General features: G+C 23.8%; 1 protein-coding gene across 1 annotated transcript in view; it reads right to left on the bottom strand.

Annotated features, from left to right (window-relative positions):
* Window positions 1-16,232, bottom strand: part of LOC117170754 (thioredoxin domain-containing protein 11) — a 57,746-nt gene that overhangs the window by 30,828 nt on the left and 10,686 nt on the right. Inside the window, exons 3-6 of the mRNA XM_033357788.1 lie at window positions 15,823-16,053; window positions 15,539-15,745; window positions 8,303-8,500; window positions 2,269-2,690 (exon numbers count right to left, since the gene is read on the bottom strand). Coding sequence (XP_033213679.1) covers window positions 2,269-2,690; window positions 8,303-8,500; window positions 15,539-15,745; window positions 15,823-16,053 — 1,058 coding nt within the window. The remainder of the gene's footprint in view (window positions 1-2,268; window positions 2,691-8,302; window positions 8,501-15,538; window positions 15,746-15,822; window positions 16,054-16,232) is intronic.

The following is a 16,232-nucleotide window of genomic DNA, read 5'->3' as shown; positions in this document are numbered from 1 at the left end:
ACTTCCAAACCAATAAAAATTTGAAAAATAAAACATCCTCTCTCAATTCAGAAAAAAATAAACAAATTTAGCCCCTCCTAACTTGATAAAAAAAGTTTAAAACAAAATTATGATTTTTCAAATTCATAAAAAAATTGACAAAAATTTCCTCTTTTCCAACTCAATAAAAATGTTAAATAGTACAAATTTCACTCTTCCAATTAAGGAAAACAAGAAATGAAAAATATTTCGTCCCTTTCAACTCTAAAAGAAATTTTTTAAATAAAAAAATGTCGCTTCCAATTAAAAAAAAAATGAACCAATATTTCCTCCCTTCCAACTCAAAAAAAAAGTGTTCAAAAAAATAAATTACCCTCTTTCAATTCAGAGAAAATTTTTAAAATAAAAATTGCACTGATTCACTCAATAAAAATGTTAAAAAGAACAATTTTCTCTTTCAGTACCGATAGTAAAACAAATAAATAACCTAGATTTCTTTCCGATCAACACTATTAAATTGGAAAAATAAGAAAATGTCTTCAAATATAAATATATATATTTTTTAATTTCCTCACTTCCAAATAAAAAAAAATGTCAAAAATAAAAAATTAGCCTCTTCCATTCAGATAAATTTGAAAACAAAATTTCATCTCTTTCAACTCAGTAAAAATGTTAAAGAGAAGAAAATTTCCATTTCCAATCCAGAAAAAAAACAATAATGTTGACTCTTCTAACTCGATAATAATCTTAAAAACGAAAAAGTGCCACTCTTCCAATTGAAAAAAAAAAAAAAATTAAAAAAGAATATTTTCTCTCTTCCAGCTCAATAATTTTATTTAAATTACCATCTTACAATTAATTGAAAAGTTTCCAGATGCAACTCAACAAAAATTTTTTAAGAGAAAACACTGTCTCTTTCAATTCAGAAACAGAATAAATAACCAACATTTCATTTTCTCTAAGTCTATAAAAAACTAAAAAGAACAAATTTTCCATCTTCAAATTCAGATAAAATTCAAAACCAATATTTTCTCCTTTCCAACTAAAAAAAAAAAATAAAATAAAATAAAATTACCCTCTTCCAAATTCAGAGAAAATTAAAGAAGAAAAATAAATATTATTTACTTTTGAAGAATTGAATTGAATGAAAAAATTTAATGATTTTTGTAAAGAAAAATTAAAGTAAAAATGCTTCAAATTTTTTAAATTCTCTTCCAATTGAGCAAAAATTTAAAAACTAAAATTTCCTCCATTCCTACTCAATAAAAATGATAAAAATAAATAATTTCCTTTTTTCAATTCAGAAAAAAATCTAAAATTTCATCCTTTTTCAACTCAGTTAAAATGTTAAAAATAAAAGAAATATCGCTTTACAATTCAGAGAAAATTTCCCAGCTTCAACTCAATAAAAATGTTTAAAAAGAAAACATTGTCTCTTCCAATTCAGAAACAAAATAAATAACCAAAATTTCGTTTCCTCTAATTCTATAAAAATCTACAAAGTAACAAATTTCCATCTTCAAATTCAGATAAAATTCAAAACCAACATTTCCACCCATCCAAGTAAAAAAAAATATTATTTATTTTTGAACAATTGAATTAAATTTAAAAATTAAACTTGAAAATTAAATGATGTTTATGAAAAAAATGCAAAGCAAAAATGCAACCATTTTTTAAAATTCTCTTCCAATTAAAAAAAAAATTGATGACCAAAATTTCCTTCCTATTTTCACCCTTCCAACTCAAAAAAAAGGTTAAAAATAAAAAATTACTCTCCTCCTATACAGAGAAAAGATTACAAATAAAGAATTGTCTGCTTCTACTCAATAAATATCTGAAAATAACCAAATTTCATTTTTCCCATTTAAAGAAAATATAAAACCAAATTTTCCATTCCTTCCAACTCAATAAAAATGTTGAAAATAAAAATCACCCTCTTCCAATTCAGAAAAAAAATTAAAAATAAAAATTTCCCTCTTTAAACTCAATAAAAATCTTAAATAAAATTTCAATAAAAATGTCATGAACTAAAAAATCACCCTCTTCCATTTCAGAGAAAAGATTGAAAATAAAAATTTCCCCGCTTCAACTGAATAAAACCATTGAAAAGAAAATTTGTCTCTTCCAATTCAGAAAAAAATAGATAAATATCAAAAATTTCGTCCGGCCCAACTCTATAAAAATCTTAAAATAAATAAAATGCCTCTTCCAATTAAGAAAAAAAATTAAATCCCAATTATTTTCCCAGTTTTCCAGGTCCAACGACCACCCTGATTCTTAAAACTCTACCTGTGGAATTCCTGATCCCTGTTTTGTGAATCTTTTCCGTAATCACAGCAAGATTCGTAATCAGTTTGATGCTTCAGTTTGGACGGCAGACTAAAGACATCCTTCTCCAGACAGACTTGATTAAACTCTTTCAAAGGAATTTTACAAACGGACTCATTCGCTTCTTCAACGGTAATTTTTCTCTTGCAGCGTACGCACTTGTTCATTACAATTTTGGCGCAACAAGTGTCATTGATCCATTGCTCAACACTGACGAGAATCCTATTTCGAATTTTTCCATCACTCAAAAGCCGAGTGCAGTACTTAATTTTATTTTGACGATTCATTATTGCCCTCAGACGTTTTTCCCTCAAACCTTTCACCAATTCAATCGCTGGGTAATTATCTGCACAGTTGTAATACTGCAATGCTAATTCCTTTAACTATAAAGAAAAAACAACATATTGATACAATTTCTTGATTTAAAAAATAGATATATTCAGGGTGTCTACACAAATCCGGAACAAAAAATTCCAGATTCTACGATCTTATTTTACCATTTTAAATTGAACCATTTTAAAATTATTACTTTTTTCAATTTCTAGGAATTCAATTAATATTATAAGATATTCTTAAATATTTTAGTACGCTCTATTCATTAAATAATTAAATAATACTAAAAAAATAATTCACCATTTCTTGAATTTGTCTCTAAAGTCCATGAATTTGCATAATGGTTGAAACAAACTTTTATTTCATCAACTCTTGCATAAAATTCAGTGCATATTTTGGTAAAATTAATGTGGGAACTATATTGAATTCAATTTAAAATGCTTAAAATTCACAACTTTGCAAGTAAAAATTTGGATTTTCAAAAAGAAGAATTTCTAACCAAATAGTCGAATTTTTCACCTAAAAGTTTAGTTCTCTAACAAAAAGACGATTTAAAAAAAAAAAACATTAATTCTCAATTAAACAGTTAAAGTAAAAAAAAAAATCAGTTTTAACAAAAAATGGAACAGTTAAAAAATTAATTTTATCACAAAAAAAAAACAGATATATTTTAAAAGCAAATTTAATTTAACTTTCAACCAAGTAGTATTATTTTCAACCAAAAAGATAAATATTTAACTGGAATACTTGAATTTTCAACTAAAAAGATAAATTTTCTACCATAAACATGATTTTCCAACAAAATACGTGAATTTTAAACGAAATATTTGAATCATCAACGAAAAAAAGACAAATTTTCAAACAAACAGTTAAGTTTAAAACTAAAAAAGATCAAGTTTCAACTTAACACGGAATAGTTAAATTTTTAACAAAAAGGATGAATTTTCAATTTAAATTGTCAATATTTAACTGTAATAGTTATTTTTTTAACCGAAGAGGTAAATTTTTAACGAAGGAAATTAACTTCTAATAAAGAAAACAAATTTTCAAGAAAATACATAAAATTTTAAATCAAAAAATTTTGAGTAAAAAATTAATGTTTAACCAACGAGATGAATTTTCAACTGAAAGAATGTAATTTTTAATGCAATAGTTGAATTTTTCGCTAGACAAAAAATAATTTGCAACAAAAACAAAACTAATTTAAAAAAAAAGTTACATCTTCCAAAAACTTGATAAATTTTTAATTAAAATTATGAACCTTTAACTAGAATAGTTAAATTTGAAACCGAAAATGTGAATTTTTAACTAAAATTATGAGTCTTAAACTAGAATCATTAAATTTCAACATAAAAAGATTAACTTTTAACCTAGAAAATTAATTTATACCAAAAAAGTCAGAAATTTCAACGAAAAAGGATAATTTTTCAACCAAGTATTATTTAAAAATGAACAAAATAGTTAAAGTTGCAACTATAATAATTAAATTTTCTCTAAAATATTAATTTTCAACCAAAAAACAAAACACAGATGTTCATCAAGGCAAATAAATAATAATAAATAATTCAATCTTCATTCAGAAAAGATAATTTCCAACCAAAAACAGAATATTTTAATTATCAGTTTAAAAAAATCGATTTCCAGATATATAAACATTTCCTGACAATTCCAATTTTCCAGATTCAACAAAAACATTAATTTTCAACCATATACATGCAGTTTCTACTAAGAAAATATTAATTTTCCACCAATTAGTTGAATTTTGAAAAAAAATGCCTGTTTTCAACCAAAAATAGAATAAACTTTTAGTTAAAAAAATGATTTTTCTAACAAAACAAAGAAAATTATCAACCAAAGTGATGCATTTTCAACTAAATAGATGACTTTCTAAGAAGAGAGTTTACTTTTAACCACGCAGTTTTATTATTAACCAACAAAATTAATTTTCAAACAAGAAGATTACTTTTCTACTAAAAAAGACGATTATTCGGCAAGAAACATACGAAATAGTTTAATTTTCCGCTAAAAACGATCAATTTTCAAACAAATAATTAAGTTTTCACTTTAAAAAATTATTTTTCCACACAAAAAAAAACATTTTCAACTTAAGTGATAAATTTTCAATTAAAATTGTGAATCTTCAACTGGAATTGATGAATTTTAAACAAAAAAAATTAATTTTTAACAAAAGAGTGAAACTTAAAAGCGAGTAGTTTTATTTTCGAGAAAAAGCAAATAAATTTTCAAGTAAAATCATGAAGATTTAACTGGAATATTTGAATGTTAAAACAAAAAATAAATGTTTAAGCAAGAAGATTAATTATAATGAATCTAATTAAGCTACAAAAAAATAAGATTTTTCAACGAAATACGTGAATTTTCAACTAAAAAAGACAAATTTTAGACCAAAAATGTTTATTAAGACTGTATTAAATTCAATTTTAACCGCTTCATATTCTTAACTTTTCTATTAAAAATCTTGAACTTTCAACAAGATAGATGAATCTTTAAATTAAATAGTTCAACTTTCAGCCAAAAAGATAAATTTTCTACCACAAAGACGATTTTTCAACTAAATACATAAATTTTCAACTAAAATGATTAATATTTAACTGAAATACCTGTATTTTAATACAAAAAGATTAATTTTCTTTGAAAAAAGACGATTTTTCAACCAAATATATTAATTTTTAATAAAATGGTTGATTTTTCAACAAAATAGTTGAATTTTGAACTAAAATAATTAATATTTCAATGAAATACTTGAATTTTCACCAGAAAAGAAGAATTTTCAAATAAAAAGATTAATTTTTTTCAAAAAATACGATTTTTCAACAAAATATATAAATTTTTAATAAAATATTTGAATTTTCAACTAAAAAAAGTCGATTTTTTAACGAAATAGTTGAATTTGGAACTAAAGAAGGTCACTTTTCAACCATAAATGGAACAGTTAAATTTTCAATTAAAAAATTAGTTTTCAACCAAACTGATGAATTTTAAATAGAATTATGAATCTTCAACTGGAATGGATGTAATCTAAAGAAAAAATTTGGAACTTTAACTGGAATAATTCAACTTCAAAACCAAAAGATTAATTTCTACACAAAAAAAAGACGAATTTTCTTCAAAATATATGAATTCTCAAAAAAATAGGTGAATTTTCAATAAACATGATCATTTTTAACTGGAACAGATGAATTTTTAACTAAAATAATGAATATTTAACTTAAATACCTGCAATTGCTAACAAAAAGTAGAATTAAAAAAAAGAGGATTAATTTTCAAGTAAAAAGATTAATTTTCTTCAAAAAAGATGATTTTTCAACAAAATTTATTAATTTTTAATAAAATAGTCAAATTTTCAACTAAAAAAAGTCGATTTTTCGACGAAATAGCTGAATTTTTAAGTAAACAAGGTCAATTTTCAGTTAAAAAATTAGTTTTCAACCAAACTGATGAATTTTAAATAAAATTATGAGTCTTTAACTGGAATAGTTCAACTTTAAACAAAGAATTTTAATTCCTACAAAATAAAGACGAATTTTCTTTAAACTATGTGAATTTTCAATGAACATGATGAATTTTTAACTAAAATAATGAATATTTAACAGATATACCTGAATTTTCCATCATAAAGAAGAAATTTAAAAAAAAGAGGATTAATTTTCAAATAAAAAGATTAATTTTCTCAAAAAATACGATTTTTCAATAAAATATATTAATTTCTAATAAAATAGTTGATTTTTCAACGAAATAGTTGAATTTTGAAATAAAGAAGGTCATTTTTCAACCAAAAATGAAACAGTTAAATTTTCAGGTAAAAAATTAGTTTTCAATCAAACTGATAAATTGTCGTTAAAATTATGAATCTTCAACTGGAATAGATGTATTCTGAAGAAAAAATTTGAATCTTTAACTAGAATAGTTCAACTTTAAACCAAGAAGATTAATTTCTACAAAGAAAGATTGAATTTTGAACTAAAAAAGATGAATTTTCAACCAAAAATTTAATAGTCAAATCTAAAGTTGAAAACAATGTTAAACTAAACAGATTAATTTAGAAATAAAAAGATTTCATGAAAAATTGCAAAATTCCCTATAATATAAAGAAACATGGAAGTACACAAAAAAGCAAATCTGCACAAATGAAATTTACACAGAAAAAATTCGTAGATTCCCTTTATAATTTAAAAATGGCTTCAAATTTAATTGGAATTCCTTGATGTATTTAGAAATTTTTTTAAATCTATTTAAATCTTTGAAATGTGATAAAAGCCATAAAAATCCCCTGAAATTTCTAAAACCCTTTTAAAATCTTCGAAATCTTTTAAATAGTTATAAATCTGTAAGAATAATTTAAAACCGTTTGAAAATAAAATAAATTAAATTGGTTCCCTAAAGTTCTCTATAAACCCACTTTTCAAATTCTGTTGAAATTCTTTGGAATCTTTTATAGTAACTTAAAAATGTTTAAAATCCAATAAAAGTTTTTTAATTACTTCATATCTTTTGAAATAAAATTTATTGTATTCCCTATAGTTATCTGGAAATTTATTAAAATCCCATAAAATACTTCATTTACTTCCGAAAGTTCTCTAGAAATCCTTTAAAATCGAGCTTAACATATTTTGAAAATAGCTCGTACTCATTCATATCCCCTAAAAATGCTGAAATCTATAGAAATCACTTCAAATAAATTTGATTTTTTTCCCTCAAATTCTCTAGAAATTTTATGAAATCTTTTGAAATGATTTGAAATCTTTTAAAATAAATTAAAATCCATTGTAATCTTTTGAAATCGTAGTATACATAATATAAAAAAATATATAATTTAAATAAAACTTATTCATTAAAGTTCTCTACAAAAAAATTTCCAAATCATGTTATTTAATTTATTTTCGGAAAGTTTCTAGAAATCCCTTAAAATCGAAGTTACAATCTTTATAAATTGTACAATTTTTTTAAATATTCGCAATCTCTTGAAATTTCTTCGGATATGTTAAGAAACCGCGAAATTTTTGAAATATTTTATTATTCGAAATCTCTCGGAATCATTTGAAATTCTACAACATGTTTTGATATTTATTAAATTTTTTTTAATCTCTTGAAATTCTTTAAAATCTGTTTAAAAAATTCAATATGCATATAATCATAAAAATCAATTAAAATAAGTAGAAATTATATGAAATATAAATAAAATTAAACTTATTCATAAAAGTTCTCTAAAAAAACCCGTTCAAATCCCTATAAATCCTTGGGGATTCTCTAAGAATTCCTTGAAATTGTATTTAATTTATTTCTCAAAATTTGCTAAAAAAAATCTTTTGAATTGAGTTTAAAAACTTTGAAAATTCTACAAAAGTCTTGGAAATCAATAGTGAAATTTTTTAAATCTCATGAAATTCTTTGGAATTTTTTGAGAGAAAGCTTAAAATCATAAAAATCCCCTAAAATATTTGTAGGTTTTGTCAAATCCCTTAAATCTTGTGAAAAATCTTATTAAATTTGTAGAAATTCCTTGTAATAATTAAAAATCCTACATTAACTAAATAAATAAATAATTCGTAGTCTCTCCATTTTTTTGCATGACTTTTTTCTGTATTTTAACATTATTTATTTCTACAATAAGATTTTTCCAAATTGTCGAAAAAATACTTACGAGATTGTAGTTGTAATTTTCTGAATGCAAAGGATTTCTTGGTGTAAAGAGAAAAAGTGCTGGACCATCCCAAAGGTAGGGTGCAAATGTAAGAGATTTACTACCCGGAGGTTGTAACCAGAGAGTTACTCGATGCATTTCTTTTCCAGCCCAGTTTGTTAAAGCATCAGTTGTCCATATTTGACTTTCAGGCCAACTCTATATAATAAATAATACATATTTCGAATTATTGGGAATTATCAAGAGCAAATCATCGACAAGAACAAAAAAAGGTACCAAAAATTCTTATTTGGAATAATCATGCATTCACATGGTGGCCATTTTAATAAGAGATAAAATTCTCGAGTATTTGCCGACTATTTTCCGATTAGCAAATATTTTTCACGGTAAATAAAATTGAAAAATTCAAAAAAAAAATTTTTAAATAGTGTAAAAATCGCTTAACAATATTTTGCAAGTATGAAAAATTAATTTCAATGTTTATTTAAAATGATATTATGCAGCCTATCAAAATTACTATTTATATATCCCAGGCTTCACATATTTTGCCCTTTTTCTCATTTTTCCACTTAAATGTGAACTGAATTAAAGGAACCCAATAACAATTTCCAAATATTTTTCGTTGGAAATTTATTCCTATCCGTGGAAAAGTCTACTCTTAAATTTTTAGTTGAGAATTCATTTTCTTTACTTTAAAAATTTACCATGTGGTTCAAAATTATATTATTTCAAATATTTATATACTTGAAATTTTATCAATTTGATTAAAAAAATTTCCTTTCTTGACTAATAAATTTCTTTTTATTGAAAAATCAACTATATTGTTGACAATACATTTTTTAAATTTATCTCTTTCTGCAGAATTGTCATCTTTTTTAATTAAAAATGCAACTCTATAGTTAAGGTTAATCTTTTTTTCGTGAAAATTAACTTTTTTGTTAAAAATACAAATTTGTGGGTTGAGCATTCAACTTTACTGTAGAAAATTCATATTTCCAGCGAGAATAACATAGTTCAGCAATACTCAAAATATTTACATATATAGCTTATGTTTTTAAAATAAAGTTCACAAAAAGAATTGTCAACCAATCTTGATTTAATAGCCGGAAATAACATATAAGGCTATAAAAAGGTTTTATTTCAGTTCCCGGCTGTTTCCCGGTTAGTAGACATCCTACAAAACTATGAATTTCCAACAAAAAAGTTAAATTTCAACAACAAAAAAATGATTTTTTAACAAAAGAAATGAATTTTCGACAAAAATATTCCAACCGAAGATATAAAAGTTTCATAAACAAGTTAATTTGTCAACCAAAGTGTAAAAAAAAAACTGTCGAAATTTCAAGACATCGAGACGATTTTTCATAAAAAAAAATTAATTTTCAACCCAAAAATACGAATTTTCTACAAAAAGTTTAATTTACTACCAAACAGTTGAAATTTCGAGTCAAGAGGATGAATTTTCTACTTCAAATATAAAAATTTCAACAAGAAAGTTATTTTTCAATAAAAGCGATAATTTATACAAAATAGTTTATTTTTTACGAAAATAGTTTAATCCTTAAACAGTTACATTTTAAACAACAATAACAATTTTTACCAAAAGAGATGAATTTTCTTTAAAAATGGATTTTTCAGTCAACAGAGAAAAAAATGGCAAACAAATTGTTAAATCTTCAAGCAAAAACTACGAATTTTCTATACAAAAATTGAATTTTAAACGCGAATATATGATTTTTTTTCACAAAAAAGTTGACTTTTTAACCACACAGTTGAATTTTTCACCAAAAAATTCAATTTTTAAACAAACTGTTGAATTTTCTATCAAACTGTGGATATTTCAAGCCAATGGGAGGATTTTTCATCAAAAAGTTAATTTTCAATCAAATACATACATTTTTAATCCCAAATTTTAATTTTCTACAAAAAGTTAAATTTTCTACCAAAATATTGAAATTTCAAGCCAAGAAGGAGAACTGTCTACCTCTAGTATAAAATTTCAACAAGAAAGTTGATTTTCAAAAAAACTTAATTTTTAACAAAACAATAAAATTTTCATTGGAATAGGTTAATCCTCAACTAAACAATTATATTTTTAACAACAACAAAAAATCTCTGCCAAAAAAGATCAATTTAAAAAAAAAAAAGATTTTTCAGTCAAGAAAGAAAAAAATGACAAATTGTTAAATCTTCAAGCACAAAAAGTCTCAATTTTTAACAACAAAAAAAAGAAATCTCAAACAAAAGTGAGTAACTTTAAAACCAAAATAACGAATTTTCAACAAAAGAGTTGAGTTTTCAAACCAAAAAATTTTTTTCAAAAAAAACAAAAATTACAACCAAATTGTTAAATATTTAATCCAAAAAAGACGAATTTTCTACAAAACCGTTGAATTTTAAATCCTAAAAATATGCATTGTTCAGAAAAAAGTTAATTTTTCAACCAAAAAGTTGAATTTTTAATCAAATAATTACATTTTCAAAAAAAAGTTGAATTTCCTCAAAATAGTTGAATCCTTAACCAAACGGTTGATTTTTTACATACAAAACAGAAATTTCAACAAAACAGTTAAATTTTTTATCCAAAAATATGAAGTTTTCACAAAAAGTTAATTTTTCAATAAAACATTTGAATTTGCAAGTAATTTATTCAGTTTTCGAGAAAATAGTTGAATTGTTCAACAAAAACTTGAACAAAACAGATTCATTTTCCACTAGCAATATAATAATAGACTTAAAAAAAAATTAAAAATAAATTTTCCACCAAAAATAGTTGGATTTTCTTTTTGGTTTCTGTAAATTCTGTTCGCATTTAAGTGGAGAAACGAAAAAAAAACGAGGAAAAGAAAGGAATTTATTGGGGAAAGACTGTGAAGCCTGCGACAAATATGTAAATAGAAATTTTGATGGATTAGACTAAAGAATAATAGTTTAAATAAACATTAAAGTTAATTTTTAATAATTTAAAATTATTAGGTTTGAAAAATAGACATTTTAATTAAAAAATAAAGTTAATTTTCCACGGCACACTTTTTAATTTCGTACTACGCAAAATTTTAGGCCCTAAATCAGTCCTATCGAATTTTCGATATCCTAAAAAGTTTGTAAGATTTTACGTAATTAGTGTAAAAAATGATATTTAGAGATTACCAAGTACAGCTAGATGAATTTGTGAAATCAAAGTTGGCCACGTCATTTGGAAAAAAATATAAATAATAAAATATATTGAGAAACTTTTTTTATAAAAAATCAATCAAGGAATTCATTGAATTGAGTAGAATTGAGTTAATTTATAAGAATTCAAAAGAATTCAGAATAAATTAATAGGAATTCAGGGCGAATTCCAAATGAATTGCAAAAAAAAAAAAATGAAAATCTCTTCAAACCTTTGGAACCCTACTAATTTCTAAACCCAATGTAACTAATGACTACAAAACAATTCAAATGAATTGGAAATTTTGTTTAAAACCCCTTAAAATTATTTTACTCTCTTGAAAATGCCTTGCAATTTTTTAAAATACCCTAAAATATTCAAAAGTTTTTAAAATTCCTTCAAAATATTCAAATAAGCGATCCTTGGAAATCTTTTAAGATGTCCTAAAATATTTCAAATCTTTTTAAATCTTTTCAAATCCCTTGATATTTTTTACAAGATTTAGAAAATGCCAAAGAATTTTAAAAGTTACCTTAAAATATTTTAAATTCTTTGATCATTTTATCAATTGAACTTATCAAATTTAATTGATTTATAAAGAATTGGATAGAATTCAATTCCGAAAATTAATTTTTAATCTTTGAAACCTTTAAAAGCCACCAAAATATGATAAAATCCCGTGCGATTCTATGACATTTCCTAGAATCCTGGAAAAAGGAATTAACATACATTCAGAGAGCTTCAAAAACTCTTAAAATCATGGAAGGTGCTAACACTTTTTAATTAAACAATGTTATATGAAATTCAAATAAACTGCAAACTTTAGAACTTTTATAAATTAATAGAGTTCAAAGATTCAGATTAAGTTCCAAAAATATAAATCCACGTTTACATTTTCAATACTCTAAATTAAAGAATCAAGCAATAAACTTTACAAATTTTCAAAATTATATTATTTCAAGTAATTTTAAGCTAGACACATTAAAAATTGAAAAATAATTTTTTTCAACTGAACAGTTTCTAAATTAGAAGTTAAATTTAATCCAGCAAATTAAAAAAAAAATCCTTAGCATTTGAATTTATAAATAACAATAGAACACTTATTATTTGTAAAAAATAGAGTAATTTGAAGAGATATTTATAAGTTTTAAAAAGATTGGAATTAAATTTAGAACTTGAAACAATTTCAAATACTTACGGCCGAATTTAAAATAAAATGTAGATTTTTGCAGATTTCAAACAAAAAATTTAGAATTTTTTTAAGAATTATAAAAGACTTCAAAAGAAGTTTAAAAAAAAATGACTTAAGATTCTTAGGAAAATTGAAAATGATTTTTCATTTTGAAAAATTATTGTAACAGAAAGTTTAAGAAGATTTTAGGAGATTTCAAAAATTATCAAAGAAGAACCTAGAAGATTTTAAGCACTATTTTTTTAATTTGTAGGATTTTCTAAGAATTGTAGGAAAAATTCGATTAATTTTAAAACATATTTAGAAGTTCTGAAAGAAAAGTTTAAAACATTTCATTTAAATTACTTGAAACCATTTCAATTTTTTAATTAATTTTGAATCTTTACAAAATTCTAAATACCTCCTAAAATTACTCAGATTTTATTACAAATTTTAAGTATTCAATTGTTATTTATACGTCAAAATTTAACAATTTCACTTACAAATTAAGCACTTTTCAAATACAACAATTAAAATGTTAACGCTAAAAGTTTAAAAGCTCTTCGAAATTCTAGAGACTCAAAGCTTTCTATGTAAAACAATTCAGTTTAAAATTGTTTTCTTTTAAATGTATGGTTTCAATTTATTCATCTTAAATGAACAGTTAAAAATTTCTAAATATAAAGGAAGACCTGAGACTCTGAATTAAAAATATTTTATTGATAAATCATGAAAATTTGTATTTAAAAATAAAATTATCTTAATAAATGATATATTAATGTCATTTATGAAGACTTTCAGATTGAAACAGTTACAGATCCATTTTTAAAATAATTTATTTATTTATATTTACTGCACTTTAATTATTTAAAAAACTATTTAAATCGAACTTAGGCAGATTTTTCTTCCGAAAATTCGTAAAATTACCAGTTTTCCGGTCCGCCGGCCACTATGATTACAAATGTTCCGAAATTCTAGAAAATTCTTTATCCTAAGGTATTTTCAAAGCTTTGAAATCCCTTAAAATTAATGAAATTAATTAATAATTCCTTGGAATCTTTTAAAATCTCCTAAAATATTTCAAATAAAAATCTCTTAAAATGCCCTAGAAGTTTAAAAAAATGTAAAATCTCAAAAATCCGTTCAAATGATTGAAATTTATTGAAAATTTCTCAGAATTTTTTAAGATTCCCTAAAACATTTCAAATCCTTTCAATCCCTACAAAAAAACTCATTTTTCGTGAGTAAATTTTTTCAAATCTACAAAAATATGATAGAATCCCTTGAAATTCTATGACGATATTTTCTAAAATCCTGGAAAAGGAATTAAAATACATTGAGAGCTTTAAAATCCCTTAAAATCATTAATATTCTCGGTAAATCTCATAAAATCCAGTGAAATCTTGTAAAATATCATAAAACCGTAAAGCTCCTGTAAAATCGTAACAAATATGTCCCGAAATTCGAGAAAAATCTTTATCCTAAAATATTTTAAACGCTTTGAAATCCCTTAAAATTAATGAAATTAATTAATAACTCCTTGGAATCTTTTTAAATTCCCTAAAATATTTCCAATTTAAATCTCTTGAAATGCCCTAGAAGTTTAAATAAATGTAAAATCTTAAAAATCCATTCAAATTATTCAAATCTATTAAAAATTTGTCGAAATTTTTAATATATTTCCTCAAATATTTCAAATAAAAATCTCTTAAAATGTTCTAGAAGTTTTAAAAAAAACCCTAAAATCTTAAAAATCTGTTCAAATGATTAAAATCTATTGCAAATTTCTCAGAATTTTTTAAGATTCCCTAAAACATGTCAAATCCTTTCAATCCCTACAAAAAAACTCACTTTTCGTGAGTAAATTTTTTCAAATCTACAAAAATACGATAGAATCCCTTGAAATTCTATGACGATATTTTCTAAAATCCTGGAAAAGGGAATTAAAATACATTGAGAGCTTTAAAATCCCACAAAATCATTAATATCCTTGGCACATTTCATAAAATCCTGTAAAATCTTGTAAAATATCATGAAACCGTAAAGCTCCTGTAAAATCGTAACAAATATGTCCCGAAATTCGAGAAAAATCTTTATCCTAAAATATTTTAAACGCTTTGAAATCCCTTAAAATTAATTAAATTAATTAATAACTCCTTGGAATCTTTTTAAATTCCCTAAAATATTTCCAATTTAAATCTCTTGAAATGCCCTAGAAGTTTAAAAAAATGTAAAATCTTTAAAATCCATTCAAATTATTGAAATCTATTAAAAATTTGTCGGAATTTTTAATATATTTCCTCAAATATTTCAAATAAAAATCTCTTAAAATGTTCTAGAAGTTTTAAAAAAAAACCCTAAAATCTTAAAAATCTGTTCAAATGATTAAAATCTATTGAAAATTTCTCAGAATTTTTTAAGATTCCCTAAAACATGTCAAATCCTTTCAATCCATACAAAAAAACTCACTTTTCGTGAGTAAATTTTTTCAAATCTACAAAAATATGATAGAATCCCTTGAAATTCTATGACGATATTTTTTAAAATCCTGGAAAAGGGAATTAAAATACATTGAGAACTTTAAAATCCCACAAAATCATTAATATCCTTGGCACATTTCATAAAATCCTGTAAAATCTTGTAAAATATCATAAAACCGTAAAGCTCCTGTAAAATCGTAACAAATATGTCCCGAAATTCGAGAAAAATCTTTATCCTAAAATATTTTAAACGCTTTGAAATCCCTTAAAATTAATTAAATTAATTAATAACTCCTTGGAATCTTTTTAAATTCCCTAAAATACTTCAAAATAAAAGCTCTTGAAGTGTCTCAGAACTTTAAAAAAATGCGCTCGACAGATTTGTTGCATCTCACAAGTTTTTGATGAAATATAAAAAAAAAAATATGTACCAAAGATTCATTCCAGAGAAACAGTCTTGCATGTGGAAATGTAACAACTCCATAATTAGATTCGGCAGTTTTTGGGTCCGTAACTGCAGCATAAATTATTTCACGATTTGGATCCCGCTCAAGTGAGCGAATAGCAGCTTGATAAAATTCTTTGTACCCTGGACTTTTGGCAACTCCAGTAAAGTTGAAAAAACCTACGACTACAGCCTGCAAAATAGGTTAATTTTTATTTTGAATTGCCCACTTGTATGCTATTCAATTTTGGTGAATTATTACCTACTTACATCATTTTCAAGAAGAAGATTCACTAACTGTTGATTATTTGTTATCCTAACAATGGGACTCATAACTGCATCGAGAAATTGCATCATGTAAGGAGCAGTTCGAATACCTTTATACTGAACTCCTGAATGCCTCGAAGGATAGAGCATTAAAACTGGGTAGCTCTGAATTTTATTGTACTGAGATCTGCACTCTGATCCTGGATGCCAGCAATTGATTGCTGCAAAAAATATCTAGAACACAGAAAATTATCCAGGCTAAGCATTATTAATATAGCTTCAGAGTGTTGAGCGATTCCCAGAAACAAAATTCAAGGTACGAGGGTAGTTCAATAAGTCCTTAGAATGAAGTATAAAAACAATTTTTTTTGGGTAAATTTTTTTTTTATTTTTCAACATAATCTCCTTGGAGC

This window comes from Belonocnema kinseyi, chromosome 4 (genome assembly GCF_010883055.1).
Source record: "Belonocnema kinseyi isolate 2016_QV_RU_SX_M_011 chromosome 4, B_treatae_v1, whole genome shotgun sequence".
In the NCBI taxonomy this organism is placed as follows: Eukaryota; Metazoa; Arthropoda; class Insecta; order Hymenoptera; family Cynipidae; genus Belonocnema; species Belonocnema kinseyi.
Note: the sequence above shows the minus strand (reverse complement) of the source record. Positions and strands in the feature narration are given on the sequence as shown.